Consider the following 19,805-nt stretch of genomic DNA (forward strand, 5'->3'; position numbering starts at 1 on the left):
TGCTTCCATTCCTGGCATTCCTTTGCGTCTGTCTTGTCTGCATTTCTGATTTGTATCAAACACCTGTGATCGCTGATCAAAGGTTAAGCATGCTGGGATGTGTGGCGGCGTTTGTGGGAAGCAGCGCGTGATTCATCCCCGATTGTCCCGACCTGCCTGCTCACTTGGTGGAAGTTTTCTTTTTTTTTGTCTTTTTGGCAGGAGCGTCTGCGTTAATGTGACTGTTTGTGTGCCACAGCCTGTATTTTACTGTGAAGACAGGTGATCTATGACTCTTTACAGGAAGCCATCCCCCTCTCTGAGCCAATCACATCTCACAGCCAGCACACAAACACGTCCATTAGTGCATGACACCATGACATGAGTGCTGTTTGCAGCAGAGCGGCATCCCACGCTGTGAAAGTGACTGGCTCTGTAAATAAGCAGCGTCACAGCAGCTCTCGTCTCCTTTGCCGCTCTTTCTGCTGCACATGCTCGCACAACCCCCCCTCAGACGCTCACACCCAGTCTAACGCCGCCAGCCGTTCCCGCCTCGCTCACACCCTCAAATCTTACCGAGCTCAGCTCTCTCTGCTCAAAGGCAGACGGGAGCAGCACAGCCGCCTGCAAAAGGAGCTGAGGAGCAGAGTGGAGCGGGGGCAGAAAGCACTGCTCCCCATATGCCGAGGTGGGCACAGGCGGTTGAACAAGCTGCCCCCCACTGAACCCTCCTGACTCATGGGAGCGTCAGACCCAGGTCCCCAGAGAGGCTGGAAAACGCCGCCGTGCTACGCGGAGAGGAGCAGGAGAGGAGGGAGGTGAAAACTCTGAGGAGAGGAGGGAAAGCCACAACGGTGGGCTGTCCCACTCAGCTGCTGTGCCGTGATGACGTGAGAGGGCATGTGACCCAGGGTCTCCAGTGACGGCACATGGAGGGCAGGAAAGAGACGAGTTTTAAAGCTGGTGCCTTTTGGGTTGTGTGAGGGCTCTGCTCACCTCCCAAACAACCACAGAACCACAGACGTGCGGCTCAGGGGTTTGTGTTTGAGGGCGACTCGGAGCGTAAATGGTTAATCGTCGCCGGCCAGCACCACTCACAAGGACGACGCTGAGCGAGTAAGTACGTTCCAACCACACTCGCCAAGCAAGCAAGTCCGACAGCAACTGATCCATCCGCAAAGGCGAAATTAACCCCTGAATTTTTTCTTTTTTTTTTTCATAAAACCAAACTGGGTTGTTATTTGCGGTCATCCAAATAGTTGATACGTAAAAGCGCTCTTAGTGGATCCAACTTTTTCCTCTTCATGACATGCTGCGTGCTCTTGGTTTAGGACGTGTCAAGGGTCACCGAAACCACAGAGGAGCAAAAGTGGGGCTTGCTGGAACCAGAGGCAGCTATGGCATCCAACAGTCTTTTCAGCACAGTGGGACCATGTCAGCAGAACTTCTTCTGGGGTGAGTACCACTGTCCTGGACGGGTCACGGGGACAACTTGGGGTCAAGCGGTGGGGGTTTTGGATGTCTTCCTTATAGTCTTGGATCCAAATGAAGGGTTTGGGTCCAGATGAGTGAGGAAGATTCGCCGAGGCCCGCCAAAGGACTCTGTAATCAAAGTCAAAGCAGTTGTGGCTCATCACAGCTTTTTGTGGTGCGCCAACTCCAAATGAAAACACTCCGAAAAAAAAAACAAGAAACTGCTGTGAGAAATGCCAGTATTTACGCCATCTGATGTTTAGAAATACTTCTGAAAGAGCGGGATGGTATGTTTGTGCAACCTACTCATGGATTTACAAAGCAAAGTCACTGCAGAAACCCAAAAAAACAAAAGTGGGGAGCAATATTTTTGACAGACGTAAACAGACGCCGGTCTTGAGAGTTTACAGTCCAGCATTGAAACAAGATGTGGGGGGGGATTACTGCGCACTGCGGCTGTTTTGGTGTCCTACATGCAATCGAGTATTGATTAGTTGTAATCGCTTCCTGAAGTGGTTCGCTCTGACTGCTGGGATTAATTAATCCGTCTGAATAAACGCAGCAGCCAGAGAGCTGTTCATCAGCTGACGAAGATTCCCGTTTGTGACTTGACGATGAATCTGTGCGATCCCTCAAACCTGAGTTTCTCACATTTGCACTTTTTTTTTTTGGACCAAATAAAATTCTGTTTCCTCCATAATAATGATTCTCACCACCACCTTTCTGCGTCAAACCCTCTGTTTCAGTTTTTTGTTTTCTATCTTTATGATTTAAGCCGAAAAATGTGTTGTTGTTGTTTTTTTTAATATATTTTCTGTCCTGTTTGACTCCAGACATTGGCTCTGTTTAATAAATCCCTCCACATTTCACCCCTCCCTCCTCTCCTCGTCCAAATCAAATGTTTAAAAGATGTTTTATAGAAGTGGCTCGGTGATGAAATTCTGCTACTCCGGTTCTCCACACAGAAGCAGGGTGGCTCCTAATGTGCTTTAAAGTGAGCGTCTTCCAACAATCACCACCACCTATTACTGATTTAACCTCCAGACCTCTCTGGTCTCTGGGGTTTTTGGGGCACGGGAGGACAAGAAGTGAGGAGGAGGAAATTGAAAGCATGCCGCTGTGGAGGTCTGTAGGCAGAAGAGCCGATGTGAGCGAACGATCAGGTGGCTGATCGGTCCTCGCACGCCGTCTGATTGACACTGGCGCTCCCCCTCATCGACATGGCTCCTGTTTATGAACCTCTGAGCAGTAAATCTGTCGGTGCGACCACAAAAAGTCCCCTCGACGGCGCAGTGTGATTCTGCAAGACCACCAGTTCTTTCTGTTATATTTATAATTCTGTATAAATAAATGCACAGTGCTGGGCTGTGTCAGAGCGGGTTAAAGTTAGACCTGAAAATATGGCTTCAGCAGACAGAATGGAAGCAACATCAGGACGGATACATTTTTTTTTTATGTTTATCAATTTTCTGTTTTTTTTTTAATCATTTTTCTTTAAAGTTTCTCTTCATTTCTATAGATTTTCCCTAAAAAACATCTATAGTGTGCTCCTTCCAAATCCTACAATAGAAGGTCTAATTCAGGGGTGTCAAACTCCTTTTCACCGAGGGCCACATCCGCATAGTGGTTGCCCTCAAGGGGCCAGATATAACTGAATGTAATGAAAAATATAAAATATTTATTATAACTCTTTAAAGTGACAATTACAGTTGCATAGGAAACATATGTTTGCTTGTTACTCTAGCATAAATCCTTTGAAATTTGATTCTATATATAGCCTAAACTATATTGACAATGTTTAAGTCCTAATATGTAGCTGCCCAATCCAATAATTTAAGTTCAATTCCCCCTAGATATGAATAAATACACACCAATTTTTATTTTTTTATTTACATTTTTTTTTAACTTTTATGCTCTCGCGGGCCACATTAAATGACATGGAGGGCCACATTTGGCCCCCGGGCCTTGAGTTTGACACATGTGGTCTAATTAAAGGGTCGTGAGGAAACCCTTCTATTCTACTGGGGTCATAATTGACCCGTTTTCTCTTGAAAATGGGTCAGTTTTGACGCCAACACCATATGTGAAATTTATTTAAACTAAATTGGATCCAATCATTTTTCTAGTGGGTCAAACGGAAAAACATTTTCAGCTTTCTCAGCCTCTCCGAGGAGCATTTAAAAGCTCATTTTCTCCTCTGCAAACTTAATTGCATTAAGACAATAATGTCCCAGGAGGGGGAGAAAAAACACAAAAACATTGAGATGCAAAGATCCCGAAGCTTAGGGGCCGAAAACTTTCACCAGAAAAATCCCTGATCGTTTGCTGGGTCCATATGTATCTGAGAAAAGCAGCTTCTGTTGCAGTTCTGCTGCCTTAGATCTAACCACAGGCCTGCTTCTTGGAGACATCTTAAAAGTGAACCAGACATCCTCCCTCCTCCTCCTCCTCTCCCCTCCTCCAGCCAGAGAGAGACTTGAAGACCACTCATCAATAGGTAATTTGGAAATGCCATGCAGGAGGAGGAATCGGAGCGCTTCACTGGCTGCTACTGTGCAGCGGAGACTTCTCGCCACTCAGAGGAACTCTATTTAGAATTGCTTAATTGTACCTCCGAGGAAAACATGTTATTTAATCCTCAGCAGGCTCATGCTGATGGAGTGAAACTTCGCTGTTTGTGTTTGTGAGCGGTGCCAACTATTAGCACTTATTAGCGTTTGTGGTTCCCATTAGTCCACATTATTCCTGAGGGTAATCAGAGAGGTGCCGAGTGTTAATGCGATCAGGGTTTTAATCAAAGCTCCACGAATCAGCCTGTAATTTTACTGAAATCTCCGGGCTGTGAATGGCGGCCCAAGCTCTGCAGCAGGCGGTGATTTGGGTTTGAATGCGAGTGTCAGGGGAACACTATAACCTGTGATTTTAATGGCCTGAAATATGTTGTTTCCACTCTTTCCGAGAACTTTCCAGCGTTTCCAAGGGAAACAAACGCCCCTACATCCAAGTGAAGAGTCTGATTTTGGTGTGATAACATTTCTGATGAACTTCTTGAGCATTGCAGAACTTGTTATCCCAAATATATTCCTGAAATACTCGTTTTTTTAGTCCAAAGTTTTTAAAAGGAAGTGAAATAATATAAATACTCCAACAACTCCTCGAGAATTTAGTGTAAAGGCTCTCAAATAAATCTGGGTTTTTGTTTTTTATCCAGTACTTCTGTTACAAATTAGACTATTATAAGAGGCCGACCTGCCATGTTGACTCTGCTTCATGTTCTGTCTATAAATCCACAAAAATGTCCATTTGAAAAAAAAAACCTACAAGTGTCTTTTATGTGTTTTTGAAAAGTTTTTCATTTAACTTTTGCATAAATTCTAAGCTTTTTTTCAACCCTATTCGTCTCTCATATGGGACTTACAAGACTCTGCAAGTCCTTTTCAGCAGCATCACGCTGGGTGAATTACCTTTATCCGATATAAGCCCTCCGAGAGGAAGTAGCTACCTAACACTTGGTCTGTCCTGGAACCGGTGAGCCCAAACGAATCAACACCAGAGTTATAACTCCTAACTAACAAACGTGGGTCCGGCTTTTGTTTGTTCGTGTTCTTGTTTCAGTTCAAATAAAAGCTGATGCAGCGGCCTCAAACCACGGAAAAGCTTCAAAACAGGCGCCCTGCTTTTTTTTTTTTCCTTTTTATATCAGGAGGAAATATGGACTTTCGAGTTTTCTTCATGTAAGTGAGTGAAAGTTCAGCCACAGGACCGACACAAGGACTTACCTGTTCTGTACCACGCCAGAGAAAAGGGGAATTCTTTTTTTCACCTTGTTAGTTTGATCTGAAAGGAATGTACTACCGCTCAAACCCCTAAATTTATATGTTTCTTTTTTTTTTTGAAAATCTTGAAAGGATTGGACTAATTTATAAAGCATTTCCGATTTTCCGCATGATGTAACTCAGAGATTCTGTACAGTAAATATAAATTTGGGACATGTTTGCTCAAGATTTAAAGCTTTACAAACTGAAACTAACTTTAAATTTCACAAATATTGATGGTTTTCTACAGGAACTGAATCTTTAATGGCTGATCTGCACGTTTTCACCAGCGTTTGCCCTCAAACGGGCACCTGGAACCAAACAGCCCCCTCATGTCCACCCTCATGCATGTTCATGTGTCTGCATTCCACACACTGCACCTTTAGAGAGACGGAGGAGGGTGGGCGCCAAGCAGAAGGCGCAGATGGGACTGCACAAAAAAAGCAAGGTGTGTGCAGGATAGGAAACAATAGACGGACGTGCAGTAGATGGGATGGGGTGTCATTAATAGCACACAGGCCCCTCCATCTCCTAATTTGCTCAAATTACCAGCCCACGCACCAGAGGCCCCCCTGCCAGAGCTGAGGTGTGAACACAACAGATCAAATACACCTGAAAATCACAGAGCCCACCCACTCGGCAACGCCCACACAAGCCCTTGAAGGTGGTCGGAGTGTGTGTGTGTGTGTGTGTGTGTGTGTCAAAAACGATTCTTTTATGTTTGGAGAAGAAAAAAGGACGACTGGGCCCCGCTCATGAAGTCAGAATGTTATAAAACTTTGTCAAACCACTTCCCATATGGCGCTGTGGGGGTGGCCGTTTACCATCGTTTACCCTCCGGTCTTCCTTTTTGCCTAAAAGCCCCCCCCAACCCTGCCCTTCACCCACGCGCTCAGGAAAGAGAGCCGATGTGACGGTGCGGCGATGCTTTGGTCACCGCAGTAATCAGAGTCGCCACCACCTGTGGCGCACACACCAGCCCACACGAGGCCTGATCCCGAAAAAAACAAAAATACGCCCCAGGGACACAAGGGGGGCCGAGGGAGCGAGCGTAGGTGTGTTCAGGGGGGGACGCCAAGTCTTTGAAGTTTGAATAGCTGATATTGACAGGTCTCCAGGGAGAGGAGGGAAGCTTGAAAAGGTAGCTCTCGTTTGTCAAGTGGTCTCCAGAGAGAAGGAAAGGCAGAAGGACAAGGAAAAAAAGAAAAATGCACCAATGTATAAACATCTTTCCAATATATCGTCAACATGTAAGACTTTGCAGGATCATTTTGACCCAACTGCATTGCTTTTTAAAGTTTACAAACCCATAGTGGTGCAGGTTCTCTGTAAAACCTCAAACGTTTCTGCTGAAAGGGGAGCACCTCTTTACAGAGACAGAGTTTTGATGAATTATTTTTGAAATCGGAGTCGGAATTCAAACTTAAGTTGTGCAGACTAAACAGTTAGCATGTTAATTAGCTTGTAATGGAGCTCACTGGTGCTGTTTGTTTATGTAAAAGCATATCTTTCAATATCCAGCGCATAATTTCCGCTGCATTTAAGGAGGCTTTGAGTTGCCAGGTTTGAGGTGCATTGTTGTGGTCCAGTTTGGTTCAAAAGCCATGGGCTTCAGTGAAGCTGAAAAGGCTAAAGTCCAGGCTCTTGAAGCACAATTACGTCAGGAAGCACAAAGACACGAACAGCGTCGGGTAAATTACTTGATTTACTGCATGAAATAATACTTAACTTGACTCCATCAATAAAAAATAAACCACTATTCGTTACTTTTTCCACATAAGGGGGAAAAAACAAATAAAATACCCTTACCTGTCACTTAACTTTATTTTTCTAAGCAATGGCCTGATTATTATTTGGGAATCAGGAAAAGAGGAAAAAAAATCGTATTTGTAGACAAATGGATCCATCTACGTCTTTGTTTTTCTCGTCTGAGCTGGAATCTGGTTCAAAACCTTAAGACTGAACAGCTCCAAAACTGCTCGCCATATATGCACCGCTAATGTTAGATTGTGGGCGTGAGGGGTTGCAAGCTAGCAGGAGAGTGTAAATGGATGGATGACGGGAAATAGAGGCAGGCTTACTTTGCGCCAACAGTCCGACCGACCAGTCAGAGGCATATTTCTCACTAACTAGGTTATAGGGAGGGCCACTGTTGTTTTGTAATTGTAATTTGATTACCAAAATTTGCAGTCGGCAAAAAGTATTTAAATTGTTTCTTTGTAATGCGTTACCACGAACACTGGACACAAAGTTGTCATGCCTAACTGGAAGTTATAGAAAATATCATTGTGGAAAATGTAATTTTGACAAAAAATTGAGAACTCAAAGTAGAATAGAGCTTAAAAAAGTCATGAGATAAATAAAATGCTTCAAAAACAAAAATGATTGTGGATCAAATGTGATTAGCCAAGAAAATAACCTCTAAACTAATCATATTTGCTCACGTTGTTTCGTTTTTGCTCCATGTCCTGCTGGTTTGCAGTTTTCTGACAAAGATGGATGAAGGCGCTCTTTAATGTGACCAATTTCAAACAATCCTTCCGAGTTAGAAGCCAATGCAAAGTTGGAGCGCTTCCTGCCTTGCAACTTTGCTCAGGCTTTGTGACTTTAGCATGTTTTTAAAATAAAGTTTTCAACCGTTTCTGCATGAACAGCAATGTCACATATCAGTGTGTTACAGCTTGTTTGAAAGCACTTTCCTGTGACTTTTGAGAACTTTACTGTTATTTTTCTCTTGATCGCTGAGCTGTTCCAGTTTACACGCATTCAGTCCAATCACACTGCTCCCACCAGCATCTCCTGCTGATCAAAGAACATATACCTGCACTGATCCTCACCAGAGCAGCCTCTCCGTTTGGAGTTGGGTCCCGTCACTCAAGCAGACGGCTGCTGTCTTACAGTCTTCTGTTGTTGGTTTTTGTTGTCGCAGTTTAAAGTTTTCCCTCTGTTCACTCCATCTGGCATCTCTCCAAAAGGAGATAGGCTTCTTTTACCTGTTTTTTTTTTTCCTCTCCCCGTCTATCTCCTTCTTCTCCTTTTTGGACAGAGACCAATGAAAGGCAGTTTCCTCCTTTACTTCTCGTGGTGCTGAATGAGCAAAGGAGGATCCCTTAGGAGCAGGAATATTTTATTAGAGTCATATTTTGAACGCTTCTCTCCTCCTCTCATCTCATTTCCTCTTTTGTGATGGAGGTTTAGGATGCTGCATCAATTCTCTCTGAAAAAAAAAGGCAGGGGGGGGGCAGCTCAGGCATAGCAAAGATGATTGAAAGTCACAACTAAATGACAGGGTGGGAGCTGCGATCTGGTGAAATGCATTGTGTGGATTTTTTTTTCTTCATTTCTGCTTGGACTATTTTTTGGGGGGGGGGGCCCAGCGGAGATGGAGAGTCAATGCTCTAGAGATTCAGTCTGAGTACAAACGTGAAAATAGCACTCATGTTTTCTGCTGACAAACACCTTTAATGCAAGGCTGCAGGTTTTGTGAAGATCTTTTATTTTTATGATATAAACAGAAACAAAGGCGTATTGTACGTCTACTTCTTGGTTTGCCGCTCTTGTAAGATGAGGAAAAACAGAAACTTACACTGGAAGCGCGGATTCCTCAGAAGCACAGGAAATATGATAATTTACGGAACGCTTTTTTACATGCATATTTATCTCCATTGTCCAGCTGTGATTGCACACATGAGTACACCTGCGTTTTTTGCGTGCACGCAGACAAAGACCCAGTTTCGTGCATCACATAACACTAAATTGGGTCCCTCTGGTAAACAAGCCGTCAGAGGCTGCTGGGAGTCTTCACTGGGCCTCCAAATTACAGACAGGCTAACCAAAGTTCCCTTTAGTGGAGTTTACACACAAACACACCCACATGCATATGGGCCCATTATGTGCATTAAAAGAGGCGCACAATAAAAGAGCATTTAAGTTTTGGGGGCTTGTCCGTGTCACTGTTTCATAGACATAATTATCTAATCATTAATAATAAAAGCTAAATTTTTACTGATAAAAAGGTTTTACCGTTGGTGGTACTGCAATGTTTTATTGTGCTGTATTCTCAGCACTATAAGGCTGACTTAAAAGCCTTAATCAAAAACAAATAAATAAATGACAGAGGGCCCTGTAAGCCTTGGATTAATTTCCGGTTGTGTTTACTGATCGATTACTGCCGAAGCGATTTTTAGAGTGTTATGGTCTGTTTTTCTTACGAGTTCCAGACTAAGTGGGGCGTTCATGTGGATACGCTAACGTGGATAACGTGTCGTGGTCTTGGACTGTGGTTTTTATACCCGCTAATAACAAAATTGGACAAGAGGACCTAGCTGCAGACATTAACGTTCAGAACTGGAAGTTCTCCTGTGTCGCTTGAAAAAAAACGTTATTTTAACTGGCGACCATATGATTTTAATTTTAATTTAATTTTTTTTACTTTTCTCAACACTTTTGGGTTAGGGTTAGGATTCGGATCATTTGTAAAATTTTGTGTTCCGGCCAATGATATCAGGTGCCATCTTGTCTGGAGTCATGTCCCTCTCCAATTGAGAGTTAGCGTAGTCACAGTACCGTTTTTTTTAGCGTTATTGGTCTGTTTTTGAACGTGTTGTAAACAAGGTCAGGTTTTATTGAGGGATACGCCAAACACGGTTAACATGTAGATTTTTTTTTATATGTTCTATTTGCAAGATTGGGCAAGAGGACCTGGCTGCAGACATTAACGTCTGGTACCGGAAGTCCCCCTATATTGCTCAATAAAACCTTTATTTTAACTGGCGACCCAAAAGTTAAAATTATGCTTAACACTTTCATGTTAGATTTAGGGTAAATTGTATAATTTTCTCTTCCGACTGATCTTTTCAGGCGCTATCTTGTCTGTAGCCTCTGGGAGTTAGCATAGTCACAGTGATGTTTGTTTTAGCCATATTAGTCTGCTTTTTACGTGTTGTACTCTTTTGTTATGCTTAATGCGCCTTTTATATTATTACGTTCAAAAATAGACCATTGTTTGAGGGTGCACCCAATAATCCGGTGCGCCCTATAGTGCTGAAACTCCTATAGTTTCTTAAGTGGCCTTTAGTAGATTCTGAAAGCTGTACGTATAGTAATTGTTATTTTTAAGAACAGCGCCAAAACAAGCGCTCACATTTGGTAATGTAGCCTTCGTGAGAGAAAATTGGACTGAAAGAACCCCTCTAATTGCCAGTAAATGAGTTCTGCAACTACTGGGGACATTTTTCAGTCCCTAGAGAATGCGTGAGCGCATCAGAGTGATCTATGATGCCATAAAATCCAGTTAAAAATTTTAAGATGATCAGTGCTTGTGAAATTATTCACTATAAATCTCACTTCTAGAGTGTGCTCTGAAAAGACAATTTAATTGTCAGTTCAAGACCACATCCCAACAGCCCCATTGCCAGAGAGGGATATTTTACTGGCATGACGTACGATATTTCAGCTTCGCCGCAAAAAAGATTGTATTTGAAGGACAGAGTTTCACAATGTAAATGATGTTCCTCTTGGGACGCAGCAGTTGATGAGTCTGTAGTCAGGACTCGACCTTGTGAAGCTGGCGCCAGTCGAGGATCAGCTAGGGGGCAGAACATAGGCAAATTGTGGAAAATACGCGATCATATGGACAATAACGTCTCACCTGGGAAATTTTCCTCAACTTTTAGGATGCTGTCCATCACCGAACCAATCATTTTCCAAAAAAAAATAGAAATTCTTTTATCTGAAGACATGTTAGGCTGTGGGCTACAACGGTGATCTTTGTGTTTTTGTCGTTTTTGATCCACCTTCTCATGACTCATTTCTGACCAGTAGCTTAATGGGCTCAGAGTAATTATAGGCTAAGGTTAAAGGCAAATGCCAATCTCTGAGAGCGCTGCGTCAGCTGCCTCATCTTAGCTCTTTAACTCATTCGGCGCAGATGCAACAAGCAACACCTCTCCAGATTCCCAAGCCAAGACTTCTTGGGGCCATGTTGACATATGAATGGTTTGGAATTCAAACTAGTAGTTACAGCTCCAGGTTGCAGAGTTCAGGCTGAATGTTTTGGATTTGCTCCCAGCTGGACTGTGTTCAGAAAGAGATCAGGAAAATGAGAAAACACTGAGAAGTCGAGCGCCTTCGCACGCTGCACGCCCATCACAGTGAAGGCTGTCGCTGCCTCGCCGCCTCACTTTTCCTGATGAGTCTTGACTCATTGCGGGACACATTAGCTTGAATTTGTAACAGTTTTCTGGACTGATTACCCCCCAGAAATAAGGCAGCAAAGCTACACTCCATCTTTTTGGTATTCTCGCTGCAACTAGCAGTAATTTATCTCCAAATGGGATATTTCCAGACATGGGTTAACTCCATCCACAGCCATGGTTTATTGTTTTATGTCTGCGTGCAATTGAGCATCCATGACAGACATCCCCTCCCTCCCAACAGTCCCCAAATACCCTCCTACTTCATACATACATCCTTTTCCTCCTTCATCCAAGCCTGTCCTTCCAAACCGTATGACTTGAAATGGCAGAGTGATAGCTGAGAGCCCCGCCGCGACTGCAAGTCTGGGCTTCTGCTTGTCTCTTTCATTCTCTGCCTCTCCTGTGTGTCCTGAGCTCACATAAATCACACAACAGAGACAACAGAGTGAAATATCCCACTGTACCTCTGCTGTTGGTTTTACCTCGCATAATGACACGAGGCTAAATGGTCTCGGATACATGAGAACAGCATGTCTTGCAGATTTACTATAAATATTTTGATACTAGCTGGCTAGTTTGCAGAGAGGAAGTAGACCAGTGAAATACACAGAGGAAGAGAAATGTGTAAAGTGGTATGTTGGACTAACCCCAGTGTCTGTATTGTCTTTAGCACCAACGGTGGGTCTCGGTCCAAGAAAAATGCACTTTACAGGGTTTCTACTCCCAGCTGTGGTGCAGTACCACCCTGGGGTATGATGGTTTCCATCAGTGCAGGCCTTCAAGCTTGTCTCAGAGGAGTGGAAGTCACTGTTTGATTAATAGCACGATCAGGCATGATTGAAAGGCGCGTGTTTAGAAGACCTGCACAACTTCAAGGACAACCAGGAACCGAATGGAGGGAATTCAGGATTTTGAATGGTGTAACCAATGAAACAGCTTTAATGACACACTTTGATGAAAATTGTGTTTTTGGGGTTTCTAACATATTCTTGTGGCGTTTTTTCTGATGATGCTGGACCTGTATTAAGAAAAGGAAACTTAAAAATGACTTTCTGAGTATTTCTTTCCAAAATTTCTTTCCAAAAGCTCCATTTTGATGCATCCACTTGTTGGCGTCTAGATCTATCCATCTTCATTTTCTTTGTCTGAGCTGGAAGTTTCTTTTTATCAAAACTGTATGGCTTGATAGCGGAAATCTTGCTGCATATAAGCAGATGGATGGCAGGAAGGGGGAGCATTTCTAATGAGCTCCTGCCGCCCTGCAGAAACCATGTCCTAGAAATTGACAGGTTTTTAGATTTTGGCTAAAAACGACACAATTGTAATCAACAGACCACTTGGAACGCTTTTAAAATACCACAAAAGTTGATCGGTGTGTGACTGGAGATTTCTGACATCCTCCAGGCATGAAAGAGCCACCCAAGAAACCTCGTGCACACTTTCCACATCCAGTTTCAGTGCAGTGACAGCAGGTGGTGTGGGACACGTCAACATCTGAGGGTTTGCTGGCAGACGCACAAAGACTTCTCAGCTCCGCTCGCTCACATCTATCATTGGGGCTCTTTAACGGCAGCCTTCATCACATATTACTGCTTTATTTTCTCCTCTCCATCTTCCAGCCCGCAGAAGTTCCTTTCTTTGCTCCTATTTTAGGTACAAGTGATCTCAATTAGGGACCTCCACGAAGGCGCTGGGCGGCAGACAGTCAGAGCAATAAGAGCAGGGAGGAAATTGTCTTAGTACCCCTCCTTCCTCCCCTTCTGCCACAAGCAGCGAGCAGCCGCCCCTCCATCGCTTTTTGCATCAAACTCCACAGGAAAAGTCTCAGAATATCTCAAAGTCTGGCAACTTCATGGCGATTACACACAAAGGCACACCGCAAAGCGTGCTGTCCTCATCCCAACGGTTCGTGGTGATGTCACGGCTTTGGTCACAAACAATAATTAAGGGCTTAGCTGCGATCCTGGATCAGTGAGTGGATGTGCAGGTGAGGTCACAAGGGGAATAGTTTCTTTCCGTCGTCGTCCTCTTTACACAGTTTGATACCCAGAAAGCTGGTTTTTGCGGCCTGACTGGCTGGTGGCGATGATCTCTGGCTGGAGGGCTTGCTGATTTGTTTGCTGGCAGACCGTTTGGCTGCTTTGGCCTGCCGTACGTGGAAACATCCTGTTGGAGCTAAAAACCCTGGGTCTGCCGCTCCTTTGGAAAGCTGAAATTGGGTGTTTTGAAAATGCACAACTGTGAAATAGAGCCTAAATCCCCAAGTCTTTCGTGAATGTCTTTTTCCCTTTTGAATGATGAGAGCTCCGAATGCGCTCAAAGGAGCAAGAAAAGGGAACTTTTATGATATTTCTATAAATATTGCAGTGAAGTTCTTGCGTGAGCGGACATGTAGAGTTCTGTTTCTGCCTAAACTGATGCTGTCAGTACTTTTCCAGCATCATGTGAGCAAATCTAAAGCTTTTGCATGGTTAGTTAGCGTCAATTCACACACCTTTGCCCCTCCACGTAGGAAGGAGAAGCTTTTATTGCACGCTTGATATCCCAACAGGAAAATTTGTTGTAAAATCCCAGCTTTAAAACAAATAATTGAAAGTGAGCGGCAGAAATCCACTATTGCCATAAATCACCCAACGCACATCCTGCATAATGTGGTTTGCTGTGGTTCTCCTCTGCTAGTGACTTCTCCTACTGTGCAATGACTCCAAGCCAGTGTAACACAGTAGATGAATAATACCAGAGCCGAGAGAGACGATCCAGCTGTGCGCCAGGCGAGCTGCAGACCCGCTCGCATAGTTGAATAACTTTATGCTACGTTTGCCACTTCATCATATCTGTTAATACTAAGCAGGATCGCTCCAATATCCCCCCAAAATCCTTCACTTTTAATCAAATCTGCTCTGCTTGGAGTCATTCTGCCACTGGAAAGCAGGCAAAAAAAATGCTATTTTTTGATTCTGGCACATTAACAACCCCTCCGCTGTCTTTCCTGAATATCCAGAACATCAAACGATGGACTTCTACATGGGTCGGTCCAATACCTCTAAATGACAGGGAGCTAGACAGCAAGGCCTTGGTGTATGAAAGCATATCCTACACTACAGGGAGCTGGAAGACAGATGCTGGAAAGCCAAAGCGGAGTCAGATGGGACAAACACTCTTTGATGAGCTGAGCTTGTCAGGGCTGAAGTCACGACTAGTTTAAAGAGGGAGGGGGGTCTTTGGAGGCTGGGGTTGGAAAAAGGTTTCCTCTGATAGGACAACATAAAAAAGCAGATAAAATAGTTTGTTTAATGTTTAAGAGGACAACTTAAGATTGTCACAAATTAAAGTCTGAGAGCATTCCATTGTTGTCATTTCTGATATTTGATTTTGCCACAAACTTCTGAGCGTTTTCAACATACTTGTCCATGTGGAGGTTTATCCCTTCACTGCAGGGGTCTGCAACCTGGAGCTCCGGAGACACATGTCACTTTTTGACCCCTCCATTGTGACTCTCTGAAAAAAATAAAATAAGGCATTTTTAACTGTAAAGTAACAAACATTTTGTCGGATTTTTGTGTGCCACAGTAACTCAGTTGGAGGTCAGTAAGCACAACCAGAATTAAGGTGCACTAGATTATATGGCAAAAAGTTTATTTTTTAATGAATTCAAGGATTTTAAGAGCATCTTATGGTTCGAAGAATATATTAAAAGTCACTTGATTAGCTCTGATTTAATTTTGGTTAGTTAGATTTACACATTTCTGGCTGATTAAAGCAAAATAAACAGATTTTTTATAATCACTGCTGACATTCTATTTGCTACATTTTTTATTTTAAAGGAAAGTAAACCTGTTAAAACTGTTTGAAAAAAGGCTATTTTTTACTTTTTACTTATGTTTTATTTATACAAAAAAAGAACATTTATATTTATCCTGATAGTAACTATAATATAAATAAAAAACCCTTGTTTAATTTTTCTAAAGGTTGAAGTAAGATCTTGTGGCTCCAACTGAGAATGGCTGGTTGCAAACCGATGGGGAACAAGAATAACTGCCTTCATGGTTCTTCTTATCTACATTACAGATTTAATTACTTCTGTTATTATTTGTCTGTGCATAAATTCTTAGTTGATCTTTCCAAATCTTGGACAAAAAAAACTGCTGTTCTATATACTCGTGGAAAGGAAGCAAAGGTTTACCTTCCCCATTCAAAGATTCAGCGCCAGATGCGTGTCAGTATATTCAAGCTATTTTACTCACAAATATAAATCAGACTTTACAATATTAAAAATGTATTAAAAAGGGGGGGGGGGACCTAACCGAATGAAAAAAAATAACAACAAAAACAGCTGTGCCTCCTCGTCTATTTTGAAAGAGGTCTGAAGTGTCTTTGTCTTTAAGACTGAATGCAGTAAAAAGCCTGTTTTGGAGCAAAAAGGAACAACACCAAGTGGCAACACAGATGCTGTCGTGTGATGTGGCGGCACAGAAAGTCTCACTGGGAGACTAATGGGTGATCAGGGTGGGTGATGGGAGCTGGCTGGGATGTGGAGGCTCACAGAGGGAGGAGGATGCCCTCTACAGTATGGAGGAGACACACTAGGAGCAACTACACAGAAGTTGAAGAAAAATCCCCCCCAAAAAAGAAATACACATCTCACATTTTTATTAGGTTATTCAAGTAAAGAAATATTAGACTCCTAAGAAACTAAATTAGAATTTTTGTCTTATAAAATTAATTTTATTTTTGTAGGTGAAGAGTCAAAACAAGCTTTCAAAAGAAGATATTTGTTCTTATCTTTATTTGCTGTAAATAAAAAATAGTTAAGCTATAAAAGTCAATGAATTCCTCATTAACTTATTTTTTTTTAAATAAACGTTTCTGAAAATTATTTTCTCCCTTTTCAACATCGTTTAAAGTATTATTTTTTGCAACAAACATTGAATCCCTTTGCATAGTGAAAAGTGTGTGCAACTTTTTTGCGAATTCAAATGTACCCTTTTTACAATTGTTACAGAGAATAATTACGTTAACGTCCTTATTTACTGTAAATTATATTTTTTGGAAGTTGTGCTTGTTTGAACTTTTTTATGATAATTTTCTGCGACGAGAAAGATACTCAATTTGGTGCAAATGCTACAATTTTGGCACATTTTGAGAATATTGGAAGCAGAGTTGTCTGTCTGAAGTAGGACACCTGAAATGTGAGGACTGTCTGTGCTGTCAGGTTGAAAAACATGATAATTGGTGCGTAATTTGCATTGCAAAGCTGAACCCTGCATGGGACTCATCTTCCAGCGCCGAACTACAGGCCGCTTTCATTTTCTTATAACCAAACATTCGCATGTGAGTGTTTGAGAAACTGCGTGACGCCGAGAGGCGGGTGATTTAGGATCATTGGAAATCCAGATCAATTAAAGTCGGAATACCTGTACACCTGCGCAACAGCTCACCCCTGCGAGCGCATGAAACTCTACTCCAGCAGCTCTACCTGACTCTCCGGTGACTCACGCGCTTGCTCGCTCGCTCGCTCCCTCCTGCCTGATGGAGTGTGACTCACGTCTCACCGGGCTGGGTTTCTCTGAGAGCTCCTGCGAGCCGCGCGTAATGACACGCTCTGCCTGGAAATGACTGCGCGCTGCGTCAGGAGCGCACGATCGGTCCGGGGGAGCGGTGACATGTCGGTACGTACAGTAAACCCACCGGGAGAGGCGAGAAGAACAGCGGCTACCTAACGTATACATTACACATGCGCAGTTTATGATAGATTATGGCGGAGGGAATGGATCTGACTCCACACACCACGTGCTGGAGTCGCATCAGCGCAATAATTGCTGGGCGCTCGAGCTATATAAACCACAAAAAGCCACGAGCCCGGGAAACCCCAGCCTCTAACCACATTTACGGCTACTAAACGGGGTCGTTTTTTGCCCACTCCAGCTCACCGATCCTTTTTTTGTTTTTATCTTTCGCGGCTTGTAAACATTTTTAACCTCAAAACCAGATCGTGCGTCTCAACCGGAAGAATCGCAGAAGTGAATGTAGAAGTTTCAGGCGCCGTGGGATCAGAAATTGCCGCGTTGAGTTTTCTTAATCCTTTTTTTTTTTTACTTTGAACACTTTAGTGTGTTGTGTGTGTGTGTGTGTGTGTGTGTGTGTGTGTGTGTGTGTGTGTGTGTGTGTGTATGCGTGCACGCACGCATAGCCTGCGGGCTTGGAGAGCGCCTTTCAGATTGGCACAAAGACTTCAATGACGCACCTGGAGCGGCGCTTTGACTTTTCCCCAAAGGGAGACAGACAAAAACTTTTAGAACCATGTGGGTCGACTGTTCCTCTTCAGACCTGCCTTTTTTTGTAATTGTATACCCTTGCGCGTGCTCGGCCATTTATTTGATCTTATTTGAGTCTAGGTATGATCTGATCAACAGGACGCGCGGACTGATCCCCCGAGACGTTTTGAGTCAGAGCTTGTTTTTTATTTAAGAGAATGATTATTTTTGAATGTTTTTCTTGAAAGAGAGAAAAGTTTAATGTCTCTTGTTGGAGTTTGTTGTGGAGAGGGTTTTTAAAGCGCGCCGTGCACCACCAGAACCCAGTTTCCATTGGCGAACGCGCGGAGCGAGCCGCGGCGCGCAAAGTTTGAGACAGAAAGGAGGGAATAAAAGGCAGAGGAGCCTTTCTGATAATCCCCGCTGTTGTGATGCGAATTCCCGTAGATCCCAGCGCCACTCGGAGGTTCAGTCCGCCGTCCAGCAGCCTCCAGCCGGTCTCTGGGAAGATGAACGATGTGAGCCCCCCGGCCGGGCAGCCGGACGCAGCGGCGGCGGCGCCAAGGCTGCGCCCCCACGAGAACCGCAGCATGGCCGAGATCATAGCCGACCACCCGGCGGAGTTGGTCCGGACCGACAGCCCGAACTTTCTTTGCTCGGTCCTGCCCTCCCACTGGCGATGCAACAAGACGCTGCCTGTCGCCTTCAAGGTCAGACCTAATTGAAAAACAAAAAAATATTTTCTGTATATGTTATATTTCTATATTTGCATGAAACAAAAAACATGAAAAGGTCTATTAATTCTCCAGAAGTACAATTTCGATTAAAACTGCTCATTTAAGACTTGATTTAAATTAATAAATGTTATAATTAGCATAATTTCTTCTCATTTGACCGTAATATTTCTAGATTGATATGTTAATTAGGTGGTTTTATAATTAAAATAAGCAAGAAGTAAATTTAGTTTAACTGTATGGAAACATTGAATGGTTCCTTTTTTCCACTAAAAGCGATATTCATGTGATTGAGAACATTATGACACACTAGTGAGGTGTTAATGAGTGGAACCATTCTAAAAAGTAAACTTCTAAATTCCTTTTAGATTGATGGTTTTTATTATTTTGGGACTGTGCTTTTGAAGTCCTGACATTTATTTGCTCCCATGATATTTCCCAGTCTGTATAACTTCACACATATTAAAGGATGGATCAAAAACATTTAAAAGTGGAAATTTGTAGCTGTGAGTCTGCTGGCTTTGAATCAAAAGTAACACTTTCTAAAATATATAAGTGTAATTTAAACGTTCTTATAACTCTGTAATTATAGCAGCTCTCTGCAGGCCTTCTCGTCTCCTTTTATCTGCATCCAAGAATCTGAAATAACTACAGGCCTCACTGCCTTGCTTTTTTCTTTTATTTTGAAAAGACTTCCTTAATGATTTTTTTTTCTGATGTGCAATTCTTTTTGCAATTTTGCGTAAAATCCTGCAATGTAAAATGATAGAAGTGAACATTTAATGCAACATTTTCCCTTTTTTTTAATATATATCTTAAGGGCACAGAGGGGCAAAAATTTTAAAGTGTGTCCCAAACAACTAGTTTTTTTCTCCCTTTGTCTGCACGACAGGTGGTTGCCCTCGGGGATATACCTGACGGGACGGTGGTTACTGTGATGGCGGGCAACGACGAGAACTACTCGGCAGAGCTGCGAAATGCTTCGGGCGTGATGAAGAATCAAGTTGCGCGCTTCAACGACCTTCGCTTTGTGGGCCGCAGTGGCAGAGGTGAGGCCTTGAACCCTGCACCATGAAGAAGCTATTAAGTTCAGCGGTGGGTATTAGTGGCCTCATTCCTGAGGTGGTAACCACATAATCACCTCTCCACTGCTCATCTCCCAAGGTCTAAGAGGTGAATCATGCTTTCACCTCACTCTAGTGGTAAAATGAGGCTCCTGTGTGGTTTGACTTTTTATTTTTTTATTTTTTATTTTTTATGTAAAACCAGGTTGTTGTTTTTTTTACTTTAGCTGAGCTCCAACCTTAAATGACTTCTTCCTGCATCCTTTTTCTCACGTGATTCGCATCAGTT

General features: G+C 43.1%; 1 protein-coding gene across 3 annotated transcripts in view; it reads left to right on the forward strand.

Moving 5' to 3' along the window:
- Window positions 1-1,005: 1,005 nt before the first annotated feature.
- Window positions 1,006-19,805, forward strand: part of runx2 (runt related transcription factor 2) — a 45,746-nt gene continuing 26,946 nt past the window's right edge. Inside the window, exons 1-4 of one of the 3 annotated variants that reach the window (NM_001104850.1) lie at window positions 1,006-1,095; window positions 1,311-1,434; window positions 18,166-18,428; window positions 19,345-19,501. In NM_001104850.1, the coding sequence (NP_001098320.1) occupies window positions 1,377-1,434; window positions 18,166-18,428; window positions 19,345-19,501 (478 nt within the window). In that variant the 5' untranslated portion in view covers window positions 1,006-1,095; window positions 1,311-1,376. Of the gene's footprint in view, window positions 1,096-1,148; window positions 1,435-17,013; window positions 17,134-18,165; window positions 18,429-19,344; window positions 19,502-19,805 lie in introns of those variants that run through there. The other 2 variants (XM_023952691.1, XM_011491362.3) reach the window with 2 other exon arrangements.

The sequence above is a fragment of the Oryzias latipes genome, chromosome 24, assembly GCF_002234675.1.
Source record: "Oryzias latipes chromosome 24, ASM223467v1".
Classification (NCBI taxonomy): domain Eukaryota; kingdom Metazoa; phylum Chordata; class Actinopteri; order Beloniformes; family Adrianichthyidae; genus Oryzias; species Oryzias latipes.